This window comes from Parasteatoda tepidariorum, chromosome 2, assembly GCF_982258835.1.
Source record: "Parasteatoda tepidariorum strain Cologne lab strain chromosome 2, Ptep-v5.0, whole genome shotgun sequence".
In the NCBI taxonomy this organism is placed as follows: Eukaryota; Metazoa; Arthropoda; class Arachnida; order Araneae; family Theridiidae; genus Parasteatoda; species Parasteatoda tepidariorum.
In genome coordinates, this window is record NC_141756.1 from 6,343,540 (window position 1) to 6,358,342 (window position 14,803).

A 14,803-nucleotide genomic window follows, 5' to 3' on the forward strand; every position below is an offset into this window, starting at 1 on the left:
ATATTTTTTTGGTTAATCCGGATATAATTTTTTAGTTAGCTTCTGAAACTTATCTCCACGACTCTAAAAGCTTTTTTCATAAAGCTATAAATGTAATTAATATAAAAACGAATTCGTACAAAAAATATTCAATAATTATAATTTAAATAATTTAATTCAATAATGTTACAAAAATTTAGGTATGATATCGAAATTTTTAATCAAAGAATGAAAACGATTTAATCGAATTCAGAAGCCAAATTTGTCTTAATTTTAACAATTTAGAAACACAAATAAAGCAAAAAAGGAATTTTTAAAGATATGTGTGTTATAGCAAAAACAGCACTTCATCAGGGCAATAACGTACGGAAGTCTTTCTGACGCCAGTGGTAATACCAAAACTGATTGTGCCCCGAGGCCCCATAATGGATAAACTAAATAATAAAATACATATTAAAATGAAACTAACCATTACGGCAACAGGCCGTAATGGTTAATCTTGGCATCCACAGCAAAAATTCTTAAAATTACTTCTCAAAAATAAAAGTTTTTTTTTCTCCAAACAAAAAGAGGCAGGCTTACTACCGCAATCAAATTATGTTTATACCGATACGCGTAACGTAAGACCGAAACAAAATTTTCAGAAAACTGAATGTTCATATCTTTGAAAAATTCATGCAAACAAATATGTTTAAAAAGCTAATCTATATTTTAAATCTAAAATATAATTAAAAACATTTCCTTTATTTTAATTTTTTCGAAAAATGTCACCCTTATGAGTTAACAAACATTATTTTCAAGCATTCTTTTATTTGAATGCATACATATACTGAAAGAAATTTTATGTTTAATTCAAACACTACACTTTATATTGCTATCCAGGAACTATCTGAACATGAAACGTAAATTTTCCTAACGTTAGTTAGGGTTCGTATACATTTTCTTCTCTCTGATATAAATGTAAGGTTCGCATAAGTTTAATTTTATTACAGCAGAGATTTGTTTGATTTGTTCATTTTACGTCGCACTAGAGCTGCACAATGGGCTATTGGCGACGGTCTGGGAAACATCCCTGAGGATGATCCGAAGACGTGCCATCACAATTTTGATCCTCTGCAGAGGGGATGGCACCCCCGCTTCGGTAGCCCGACGACCTGCACGCGAAGTCGAGCACTTTACGGCAGAACAGTTTAACGAGGACCCATACCGCACACCCTCGGTCCCTAAACAGACTGATCCAAGTGGTCACCCACCCGCACACTGACCGCTGTCAGTGATGCTTAACTTCGGTGATCTGCTGGGAACCGTGTCTTAACGATCAGTCCACTGCGGGACTATTACAGCAGAGAAGATTAGATTTACAAATTACGATTATTTAGATTTACGAATTTCTGAGAGAACAGAAATAACGTGTGAAATCAGTGTTGGAGAAGGACAATTGTCCATTGATGTGATTTAAGGTAAACCAAAACCATATATAATGTGGGAAAAAGATTATTAAATTTCTTTTTTTTTTTCTTTCCTAAATAACGGTAGGGGAAAATTGCTGCACATTGTTAGAAAGGGACTTCCTGAACAAAAATTTTAACATGTTATTTTTAAAACTTTGTATTTAAACTTTTTTCAGTAGATATTAGGTACTTAAACTAATATAATGTTATGCATGTTACGCTCTTATATATCTTAATGGGAAAAATTATGAGAAAACTATATTTCATCTCTATTAAATTTCTATTATGAGAAAGCTATAACTTTTTAGATATAAAGGCAAATGAAAAATGGGGCTAACGAATATCCATTTAAAGAGTTTTGAAAATAAAAAATCATCAACGAATGCCCCATGCAATGTGCTGTCTTTACAATATATATATATGTATCATAGAATTATTAAAAACGGGTCATAGCTTTGTAGTTTTACTGGAATCCTAGACTTTACGACATATTTCGATAAATAACATTCGTTCTTTAAAAATAAACTATATGACGTTAAAAAGGGTTGTATTTGATTAGAGCACTAAAAATGACGCATCTTATACTGAACTCGCACTTAACAAATCAAATGCGAGATAAATTGTGACATTGGGCGATTCCATGAAAAAGGGGAAAAGCATCGGAAAATTCAAATAAGAATAATGTTATTATTTTGGATTTTTTCTGAATTAGAAAGGTTTGAAGTTTGATAATTTATAAAAATTTTTTTTGAGAATTCAGTTTTTTAGTGTTGGTGCCCCATTGAACATTGGCATTTGCTTGTTCTGATTTGGGTGAAGAGCATGGTCAGATTCTGAAAATCAGTAAGTTAACATTATCTTCCTTTCAAAATGTTCCAAAGAATAAATATTGTTTATTACACTTAGTAGAAGTATTGTGCAGTGTTAAAAGAACTTTTTGTTGTTAAATTCACTTAATTATATAAATTTCAACTTAACATTAATGCATGTAACGTAAGTTACCAAAAACTAGGAAAAGTTTTTATGTGTAAAAAAAAAACATGTGATACAAAAGTAAGAATATTATTTTTTCTTTCTTAGAGGCTAGCACTAAATAAGTAGCAATAGTTTTCCTTTCAAATATTATTTATTTATTGTTTTGTGCACTATTCAATATATGCAGGCCCGGACTGGCCAGTAGGCAGACCGGGCAAATGCCCGGTGGGCCAGTCTGGCCTGAGGGCCGGTTGGACCGATCTAGCAGCGCAATTTTTTTTATACATTGCATGAATTTCAAATAATATTGCTCAAATAATAATATTCAATAACATATATATGATATTTGTAGTAATAATAATGTTTTAATATACAGATCATGCGTGCCACCCATTTTTTTCGAGAATGGAGCAAATTTGAAGTATTAATCGATTTGAAATAAAAAATCTAATAACTAAATCGATCCCAAGGAATTCAATAGTGATATTGTTAATTCCCAGAAGTAGCCGGAAGTACCGGAATTTGAACACAGTTTTGATTTTTTAAATGGAAACCTATATCTTATTTTGCATCATTGGAGAGGGTTTTCGAAAAAAAGTAACTTTTACTTGAATTTTTTTTATATCTCTTACTGTCCTCAAGATAATAGATACGAAAAAATTCTGATTATTTACTTCAATTTATCATTTTTATCAAAAATAATTCACTTAAATTATCAAAATCGCTTCATTTCTTATAAAACATGGGAAGAAAAGCACAAATGTGTTTTAATGAAGGTAAAAGACATTATGACGGAAAAAAATTTTTTTAGTGAATATGTCATAATCTATTTAATATGTATTTTTTCTCATCTATTATCTTGAAAATAGTAGGAGATATTAAGAAATATTTTAAGTAAAAGTTATTTCTTTTCAAAAACTCTCCAATGATGCCAAATAAGATATAGGTTTCTATTTAAAAAAGATATGAAATATCGTGTATATGAAAGACTTCTCGCTGTTGTAGAGTGTAAATCTTCAACCAGACAGAATGTGTTTTCCTTAGTGGATTCAGTTTTAAAGTCTTGTAATATAGATATAACAAAGTGCATCGGTAATTCAACTGACGGGGCTGCAAATATGCAAGGTGAATATAAAGGATTTTCGTCATGGCTTTCCAAAGAGTCCCCTGGTCAAATTCATGTTTGGTGTTATGCACATGTCTTTAATTTAGTTTTAGGAGATACCACGAAGGCACTAATTGAAAGTGCATCGTTTTTCAGCCTACTAAATAGCGTCGCAATATTTTTTCGTGAATCATACCAACGCATGAACATCTGGGAACAAAGTAACGAGCACGGAAATAAAAAAGGGCTCGCAACTATTGGAGAAACACGTTGGTGGTCCAAAGATTCTGCATTAAAGGAAAATTTTGGTTAATTTTCAAACTCAGATTCAACTATTAAGCCGTTATATGTCACATTGATTACATGTTTGGAAACTACAAGGGGTGATCAAATGAAGAGGTACAAAACGACAGGGTGGATACATATGTAGACTTTATTCAAAATATTCACCATAGGCCTAAGCACAACGATCGAACTGATGAACAAGCCGCAGGATTCCTTGTTCCCAAAATTCCTGTGGCCATGACGAGAACCAGTCCTTCACAGCGTCCTTGAGTACGTCGTCCGAGTTGAAGCGTTTCCTTTTCAGGTGCTTCATCAGTGGAGCAAACACATGGAAATCGCAATGCGACATGTCCGGACTGTAGGGCGGATGGTCCAACGTCTCCCACTTGAACTTGACCAGTTCCATGTGTGTGACTCTGGAGACGTGTAGACGAGCGATATCATGGAGCAGAACCACACCTTCCGTGAGCAGTCTCGGTCTTTTGCTCTTCATGGACCTGCGTAAGTGTCGGAGTGTTCCGCTGTCAGAAATCGGATAACACCTCGCTGTTCCTCAACCGTCGAATTTTGCAACGCGAACGGCATCCTGTTCTCATACGGACTGCTGCATCATTTGGACGCCGCTTTTGATAAGAGCCTCTGCTCTCTCCAGCGCATGCTCCGATCTCAGTCAGAGACTCCAATCGCATCCCGAAATGTCTCGCTACGTTCTCCCATGGCGGAATATGCAAATATTTAACTGTTACGATTTTACGTCGTTTCGTACCTTTCCATTTGATCACTCCTTGTATACAACAAAATTCAAATTTCAAACCAGATATACGTGCAAAGGCAAAAATATTTTTAGAATCATTTTGCAAATATGAAACAGTAATCACCGCCAAAATATTTTCAAGAATATTTGAAATAACTACACCGCTCTTTGCAAACCTCTGGTTTAGACATCTTAAAAGCTTTTGGAATGGTATCACACACGTGTTCAGAACTAAAAAAAAAATAGTGAGAGATTTTGAAGGTGTACAAAAAGTTACAGATGATTTCATTATTCGCGCAAGTAAGGAACTTGAAGAAACGGAAATTCAAACAAAGTTTCCATAAAAAAGATTGAAGAAAAGAAAATTGATGCCGGGTGAGACAGCGTCGAATGAAACAGTTTTTGATAATGAAACCACTGCATTTAAGATAAACGTCCATAACATTATTTTCAGCACAGTTGTAGCGTCAATGGAACGCCGATTTCCGGCAAATGGAAAGTTGTACACCGATTTTTCCTATCTAGATCCGAAACGTTTCCCTGAAAAATGTCTTAACAAGCTTCAATCTGGCGAACTAAATGAGTTAAGCAAACTCTTGCTAAAATTTGACGAAACAGCTATAGGTGAAAATTTGCAGATTGAACTAAGAAATTTAGTTTTACGTTGGGAAAAACTGAAAAACTCAGACTTAGAAGATTATAAAATAATCACAGATCATTCAAATGAAGATAATAACGACTTTACTTTGGAAACAAAAGAAGAAGTAACTCTAAAATGTGAGACACGCAGTGCTTGCAAAAATTGTGTTATTTGTTGCTACAAGATGTTAAACAGATTCAATTTATTGACCAATTCTTACAATTTAATTAATCTAGCATTAAAATTTTTACTAACATTGTCAAAAAGTCAGGTGGCTTGTGAAAGATCATTCTCCACATTAAAAGTAATTAAAAATCGAATGAGGAGTACTTTATCTTCGGATAATTTGAATGCTCTCATGGTAATGATAATAGAAAAAGATCTATTAATGAAATTAGATAGCGACGACATAATCGATAAAGTGTCAGAAAATAGTGAGCCTCTTCAAAAGTTAAATTAAATTTTAATTTAATGACTTTTGAAGACGCATTATATATATATTTATAAAATTTTTTATATAAATCATTCATGTATGCGTAGTATAATAAATATTTTTATTTACTCTTCATCTTTCACCTTTTTGATTTTATCAACATATGTTTTCTCATAAGAATCATGTATTTTAAACTGAAATATATTTTATAAAGGATTATTCAGCAATTTTTATCTACTTTCTTACTTCGATAAAGTAACTTACGTTCATGAGAATTTATAAGTAAAAAATGCCTAAAAATGATACATTAGGAGCCGCGGGAGCGAATGTGAAGTAGAGAGCCGATATTTCTGAAATGCCCGGGCCGATTTTAGATCCCAGTCCGGGCCTGAATATATGTAACGTAAGTTAATGACTTGCATGTAATGTAAGTTACCAATGTGAAATGAGTTCATTTCTTTTGAAAATTGGCATATAAACTAAATAAGATGTATCCAATTACAATAACAAAGTTTAAATAAATAAACACTGACTTAGGATATTAATTTTATTGAAAATCTTTGCATTAAATCATTTTATTGGGTGTTGGCATTCATATGTTTGCAAAGTTGGACGAAATCTCTCTACAAGCTAATGGTGGCAAGAAGAAAGTACAAGCATGTTATTTTCTTCATTCAGTCCGAGAAATGTACTAAATGTTTATGGAAAAAAATCGAAAATGCAAAATTGGAAAACTAAGTCCTTTGAGCTCCGTCCAAAGCATGTCTTGCTTAGTTACAAACCTCCTAGAAATGTTTGTCTTTGTAAGTATCACGAAAACTTCGGATAAGCTACTGATGCCTTCAGAAAATTCCATAATGTTCCATCTTACGCAATTCTTCAGAAAATTATTTTTATGTTCAGAAAAAACAGATGAGTGCTGGTCTGGAGAATGTGTGCCGGTGGATATCAAAAATGTTCACATCTGATCAGATGGGCTAAGGAGTCAGTTCAAGAATCGATATATTAGCTCCGGTCTTACCTGTTTTTGAGATTCATCATGGAAAAATATTGATGTGGAATTATTTTGCCACGTCACACGGCAAGAGTCCTGTTGATGGGACAGGTGGATCTATTAAAGAAAGTGTAAGAAATGTCGTATTGAAAAGAAAACATATTGTCATCAATGCCTCTGAGTTTGGGGCAGCAACACAAGAGCATTGAACAAAAATAAATATGGTAGAAATTAAGAAGCGTCAGAAAAAGTTAATCTATTCTCAAAGCTCCTCAGATTAAAAACATTAAGCAGATCCACCATTTAAAAGTTCAAGAAGGTATACCAGAAGGGTTTTTTAAGTGAAAGATGTTGAAAAACAAAATGATGAATCCAAAATAAAAGCTGGAGATTGGTATATGGATAGATACGAGGAAATGTTATATACTGGTGTGGTAATGTCTGTTGAAGAGCAAGAATTTAAAGTTAATGAAATGGCTGCTGTGAGAATCTATTGGAAATGACCAGGAAAAAGAGATGAAATATTCTACCAGAAAGAAAGCATGCTGAAAAGAATTGAGCCCCTATACTAGTTAATAACAGAGGACATTATAAGTGTGCATAGTAATGTCTGAATCAAGTGTGTAAATCAAAAGTTTTTTGAGTTTACTTCATGTACACTTTTTCTCCCTTGCACTATACTGTTTAAATATGTTAATTTGCATTTGTACATTATTGGAGTAAAAATTTGATGCAAAGGGAATTTCGTAACGTAAGTTACCCATTTAAAAAAATTATATTTTATTTAACTTTTGAAATAAAATCTTAAATCTAGGCATAATAAATATTTAAACATGTCAGTAAAATGATACATATAATCTTAATCAATTAACATTTGTATAAGAACAGAATTTTGCCTTCAAGCATATTTATGCCATTCCCTTTTCAGTAACGTAAGTTACCACACTAGTGTTAGATTTTTACACTGCTTAAATTGAAAAATATTAATTATTCTAATTAGTTTCCTTTTGGTTTTGATTGAAATTTTAAGAAATCATTTTATTTTAATACATGTATTAGTATTATTTGTTTGCTTCTAAGTTCTCAGTGCAATAAAGTTTCTGTGAATGTAACGTAAGTTACCATGGAATAGCCCCATTTGTTTCGCTGTAGAAAAAAATCGATTGCAAGAAACGATATTTATTATTTTTTCATCAGTTTCATGCGCACAATACGTATAGGTGATCCCAGCGTCCGAATACGCCATCTGGGCAGACTGCCTTTGGTTCTTCCACTCGCCTTCTTTTCAGTTGTATAGGATTGTACTACGATATTTTTCCTTTTCTTAATATTTTTCGTATTTAATTGTTAAAAATATTTTTTAAAATTTCCATGACGCTTTCTTTTAGAACTATGTTTCATGTAGCTTCTAGTTCCATATAGTTTCCTAACTTAAAAGATTTTAATCTATTTGAAAATCAAGACCGAAACTAACGTACTTTCTTCTTCTATGACTCTACACGCGCTAATGGTGAAAGCATGTGAAGTGTTGCTATTGGTAGAGAGTTCTGCTCTACTCCACCTGAAGCCCAGTTCTATTGCCAATTACTAAAATATGATGCAACTATATGAACTATCTTCTTTTATGGGAAACAAAATAATGGTTTTTACTCAATAAGATTTTTTTAAATTCATTTCACACGATTTAAGAAAGCAAGCTAAAAATATAAGTTGTGTAACATCATTTTAAGAGTTGGTGATGTTGAGATACGTTCGCGTTGGTAGCTTGCAATTGGATGAAACAGGCGCTCTCCATAAGAATGGTTTTTTCTTAACTTGCAACAAATTATAATCAGATCTTGGATCCCTGCTAAAAAGTTTTATAGTCAATTTTCACAATAAGACACATTGATTTTAAAAACAAATGACTAATAAATGAGTAACTTTTAGAATAAGTATAAAAGAGAATGAATAAAAAAAAACTTGTCTAATAGCTGATAACAGTTTTAATGAAAATTTGTATGAAAAATGCTTCTTAATTTTGTTATTAGCTATAATTATTTAGTTTCAATTATGTGCTGCATAAAAACAAATATATAGAACTAAATTATTGTATTAGGAAAAGAATAAGAACATTTTTATGGTTTATTTTTACCTTGTTTTTTTCATTAGAACATTTTGTTATGCATTGGAATATTTTTGTTTGTTAAACTGTTTACCTTTAGATAAATACGTGTTTCACGATTATTAAGTATGGAACATTGGCTATTTTTTCCTTTAATTTTGTTTGCTTCCTCCATTACTTTAACACCAGACCTAGATTTGAATTCCATTTGATTGCTTTTCATTGAGTACGTAATAACATTTGCGTTTAAAGCAGTATAGCCACTTTCATCCCTTGAGATGTTTTGTACTTTAACACAAAGTAAGGTTTTGTAGATATAGGAGTATTTTTATGAGGAGTAAGTTTTATGAGAATTTTAAAGATGATAAATATATATTGTAAGTCTCAGATTTATATAGTGCTTTATTTTTTTTAATTACGATTAAAATTATCCAAAATAGATAATTTTTAGAGAGATAATATTGATGAATAATTGTGTTGAAATATTGCATTTGTCAAAAAAATAACTTTTGATTACTTCATTAGAAATAAAAAAATCATTTGTGACTAATTAAATTTTTTCTTTCAATCATGGCATATGTTTTTTCAAATCAACACTTTTGATCAACTGCTGTTGTTTAAGTTCAAATTTAAAAGCTTAAAATTTACAGTTGCACATACATAACAAAAGACACCTTACTTCTAAACTTAATCTTAAATTTTTTTGTAACACATTTTCAATGAAAATAATACAGACTTTAAAATAACTCATTCAATTTTGTGTATTTAATAACTTCATTTTTAATTCTTTATAAAACTAAAATATTTTAAATTTATATTATATATTACGTTAAAGCATTTAAATAGGAGCCGATTTTCAGTTGTTAACCTGCAACTTAATTTAATTATTGTATATTTATTACTTGGTTGATCGAAAACAAATTTGTTTCATTTTCTTAGTTAGTTATATGTTTAGAGTTAAAACTTTTGTAAAATTTAGTATCTTTCTTATTTTGTAATTAATATAACAATGTGAAGATTACAAAGATCACAGATAGAACTAATTTATGAAACACATTGCAACTTTAAACCTAATCCAGGTGTAGCATTTACACAAATTTCATAATTCTTCAACAGTGCTTTTTGAACTGATTAAAAACCCAATGTAAGTATAATTAAATGAATAAATCATTTTCACAACAATGTTTCACGATTCAAATGTAGAAAAGAAATTTATAAAAATCGAATAAAAAGTTAATAAAAGAAAAATATGGTAATATATGTAAGGAAATAGTTCATTAAATTAAAATAAAAATGCTTTTAAAAAATATTCTAAAGACAACCAGAAAATTTGAACAAAAATTTGAGAGCACCATAGAAAAAATTTCCTGACTGAATGTAGAAAAAGTCACTTTTTGTCTTTTAACCATCTATAAGTTATGACCATTCTCGAAGCAAAGAATATACATAGGGGTATATAGAGGAATATACCATAGGGGTGAATATTCTCCCTTTCATATTCTTGGTTTGAAGCACCTCCCATCCACTGGTTACATCTGTTTCAATCCTAAAAAGGCACCCCCAAAATTTTAGGAACTTTTTTCGGTGAAGAATTTATAATCAGATTCAAACAAATAGGTTATCTTCTGCTATATCCTATAGATGCGCCCCAATAGCTAGATGAATATAGATAAAGCAGTGAACATTTTTCCATCTTAAAAAAATATTTTTTGACAAATGTTATAATTTCTGATCATGACATTAGACTAATAATTACCATAAAACATGCCAATTTGGAAACATTAAAAGTGCATATAAAATAGAATGTATGCATATTCTCTAAACCATTTGAGAATATGCATACATTCTATATGTTTCTAAAACAATTTAAAGCTCATAGATCTCGGCATGAGCAAATCAAGACATTGAATTTTAAACTTGCGGGAATACGAATCGCTTCATAGGTTTTTAAAAAGGCGTAAATACGAAGCACAATGTACAATATTCAAATCGCGTGAATAAGAATCTCAACACGCAAATATGAAAAGCTATGTTTGATATTAAAATCGTGTGAATAAGAATCGAGATATTGGCAGACTCCAGGCTTGGGACCTCTAAATGGCTTGTCAGAAACAGCGTCATTTGAACTAAGGATCTATCTGGAGGGCGGGTAAAAAATTTGGAAAATCTTATCTGCTGCGAGTAAAAGGAGAGAAAATAGCTAAAATAAGTAAAAATGAGAAAGGATTGGTAGCTATGTAGTTTGAATTTTGTGTTTCTCTTTGAAAATGGGTGAGTTTCCTGAAAAAGCGGAATACTTATAAAAAAAGTTAAATTTTTAGAAAAATCTGAATTTTTGATTAAAAAAAAAGCTGAAATTTAAGAGATAAAAGTGAAAAAAGCGGAAATCAGCTAAAAAGCGGAAAAATCTCATCCCTGAATATTCTATGATATCACTTCTTGTGTTGTAAAATTCAAAAAACAGCAATAACCTTGTATACAATCCTTCTAGAAATTTAAAAATAGCAAATGTAAATGAAATGCATTTATTGCAATAAGCAAAAATATACCTTAAGAAAAAGAAATGTGTGCACATTTATTAGTCTAAATTTCTTTTCAATAAATATTATTTTTTTTTAAAGAAAAAAAATTAGATTTGTTTTCATTTGTTAAGTATAGTTCTCTAGCATTCTGGACCATGATACAAAAAGGCGTTTTTTAATTTATTAACCATATAACCTTTTAACATTTCAGAGGGAAATTAATTTTAAAAAAAAAAAAGCGTATACAATTCTATTTAGAATACCAAAATCTTATTTTAACTGTCAATCAGAGTCATATAATTTATTCATAAGAAATTGACATGGTTTTTCAATTATAATATTAACATAAAATAAAAAATTCACATTAAAATATTATAATTATATGCAAAATGAGAAATATAATTTTATGTAAATGATAAAACACACAGTGTACATGACATTTGCTCAGAAGTTACAAGTACCTCATGAGTATCATTTTATCATAATACAAATAAAAAGCTCTTAATACCCCAAACAAAATTTTATAACAAAAATTTAAAACAGTCTAAATAATGCAAACACTAATTAAATCAAAATATGTTTTGCTTTCTTTTTAGAAAACCAACACCTGAAAAACAAATAAAACATTTCAAATTGACGAACTCACGAAAAATTTTAGATTTTAATATATCAACACAATATATAACTTAGTTAATGCTTCTAAAACAAGTAATTTGCAAAGGAAATAAACAGTAGATTTCATGCTCTTGAATTTGTCGATTCTATTAGAATTCAACTTCATAAATTTGACTTTTATTCAATATTAAAAATTTTACTAAATAGAAAGAAAAAAAGTACTAAATTGAAATAAAAAAGTCAATTTAAAGTTTTAAAAAATAGAAATAATAACAAGAACAAGAAATTATTTTATTGTAGTCACATCAGAAAATAATTTTAGCATTGTAACAATCATGCGTTAAAATAATTGCAAAAATACCAGAAAAATAAAACTAAAGTCCTTCAAATTTCTGTAAAAACCACCAGACCAAACTATTTAAAAAATTAAAACTAGAACCCTTCTCAGCAAGCAAGAACATTTAAATGCTATAAACAGAAAGAAAAACATTTCACAATCTGGCAACAGATCAAAGTTCAGTGAGAAATGAATTAAAAAATTATCTTCAGAGGTCAATGAAAAGATAACAGAGATCAATAGCACCTAATTAAATTGTTTCGTAATAAAAAGTAGCTTAATACATGAAATAGTATGTTGCATGCATTACAGCATATTGTGATTTTCTCAAATAAGTCAAAATACTTTAAAACTAATTATTCATTCACTAATGCACAAAACTACAGTGCGAGAAAATGCAAATGACTAGTATGTTTAAATGCTGTAAAAAGACAATTTATTAAGTATTTTGATATTTCTTTAAAATTGTTGTATTACAGAAAATGTATTACAAATGTAGAAGTATGCATTCAACTCAAATATTAATTATATTTTGATAAAATTATCATATTCAATTAATAATGTACAACACATTTTGTACAATATTGAAATGTATATTTAATATTGAACCTCAATTCTGCAATCAAATTAAAAAATAAGCACAGATTCTAATATTGATAAACATATATAGTAAGAAAAGCATTAACTTCTCCCCTTTAACTTAATATTTAATTTCTCCTCTTTAGATATTAAAAAAAAAAAACTATTTTAATTATTAATAATAAAAAATACCCTTAACTATAAAAAACTAGATATAAGCACCACTAACAAATAGTATATTCAGGAATATTTGTTTTCTTCTGAAATACAATTTTTTTTAAATAATCAGACTTAATAATACATATTTTTTTTTTTTTTTTTTGGCTAGCTAAATGAAATTTGTAATATACAGGGTATCTGCTACATTTCAGATTTTCAAATTCATGTCTAATTTCAAGAATTTTTCATGACTTAAGGAAGTTACTATTTTCTCTGACAAACACACTACAATAAATTTGAAAAAGCATTATAATAACTTTAATTGAAATGATAGGTATAACCAAAACTGTTATACTCTGCATCGTCATATTTATAGATTTTAAATTTAAAAAACAGAGTAAAGGAAGAGATGAAGCAATAAAATAGTTGAAAAAAATACAAAAGAAAAATAATTTTTCTTCCTTTTTTTGCAGAATTAGATTCTAAAGATACTTTTCTTGTTCATCGGAAAGGAAAGAAATACTTCTGATTTTTTGTTCTCATTTAAAAATATCGCCAATGACTGGCCTGCTTCAGCTATAATTTTAAATTGATAAAATAAAAAATAAAAAAATAATAACAAAAATTCTGAAATCACAGAAGTTTATAAGATAATTCGCTCTAGAAATGATGTTTCTCTTTCATTTTTTGAAAGAACACCATAATTTTTAAATAGCAGATATTTGGAGCATCGTGAAATTGGGAGGGAGGGTAAATTCCATTTTAAAAATTTGATTTTTCAGCAACATAAATACATGACTTTCTATGATTTTTTAAAAAAATAGTTAAAATCATGACATTCCATGACAAACTTTGTTCAATACCAAAATTCATGACTTTCTTTTATTTCTCATGACTTTCCAGCTGCGCAGATACCCTGAATATATTACATTCAGAGAAGGAAAAAAAAAGGTTGGTTGCAAATCATGTAATATACATGTTACATGCAAATCATGTTACATTAAAAAAAATAATAATAAAAGGTTGGTAGAAAATCACAATCACAACCACAGCTAACATGAACATAACAGTGTCTAATGAATATGAGTCAAAATTTTAAAAAAAAAAATATTTAAAGTATAACAGTTAACATAAACATGTCTTTAAAAATACCTAAACTACAACAAAACAAAGTAACAAAGAATACAATCTCAAAAATATATCATGTTTCAATTTAACAAGCATCAATCACCTTCACAAATGTCATACAAAATAATTTATACATCTTGGAAGAATACTGGAAGATTTTTGAAATCTCTGAATTCTTCAAAGGCCTGCTTGAAGTCACTGAGATTCAAAATTGCGTAAAAAAATTAATAAAGCTATTTTTAGTCATCAATTAACTTAGTTTTCCAATTTCAAACTTTTTGAATACTTCTGATGCAGAAAATATCAGAGAATCAATAAGACCAGCTACAGTAAAAGTACCTCCTACTATTGCACAAACCTGCAAAAAATTTAAAGAGAGAAAATGTAGAGCATGCAAACTTTATAGAATTAAAATAAAGCAGAGCAAAGGAAAAAAACTCTTATGATTACAGAATAAGACTAACTCAAATATAGATACAGAATCATTACAATTACATTTAGTAGGAAAGAAGAATTTCTAAATAAAGCTAAAAGTTGCCTAAAAAAAGTGTTCACATTTAGATTTCTTTCACTGTAAACTAAAAACATGAAAATATTCCCTCATACATTTGTTAAACTTGATCTCTCAGTATTGAGGCAGTACAGCCTGTTGAATTTAAAGCTAAAGTACAAGGTATGAAAAATGCATTAAAAAAAGAGCAAAATATTTTTTGTTTCACTGAACATGAGTTTAAATTAGTTGA

At 29.5% G+C, this 14,803-nt stretch overlaps 1 protein-coding gene across 9 annotated transcripts in view; it reads right to left on the reverse strand.

Moving 5' to 3' along the window:
• Nucleotides 1-12,127: 12,127 nt before the first annotated feature.
• Nucleotides 12,128-14,803, reverse strand: part of LOC107442223 (endoplasmic reticulum-Golgi intermediate compartment protein 1) — an 86,426-nt gene continuing 83,750 nt past the window's right edge. For 8 of the 9 annotated variants that reach the window (XM_071177081.2, XM_071177083.2, XM_016055725.5 and 5 more), the window contains one exon: nt 13,707-14,418. In XM_071177081.2, the coding sequence (XP_071033182.1) occupies nt 14,311-14,418 (108 nt within the window). In that variant the 3' untranslated portion in view covers nt 13,707-14,310. Of the gene's footprint in view, nt 14,419-14,803 lie in introns of all 9 variants that reach the window. The other variant, XM_016055727.5, reaches the window with a different exon arrangement.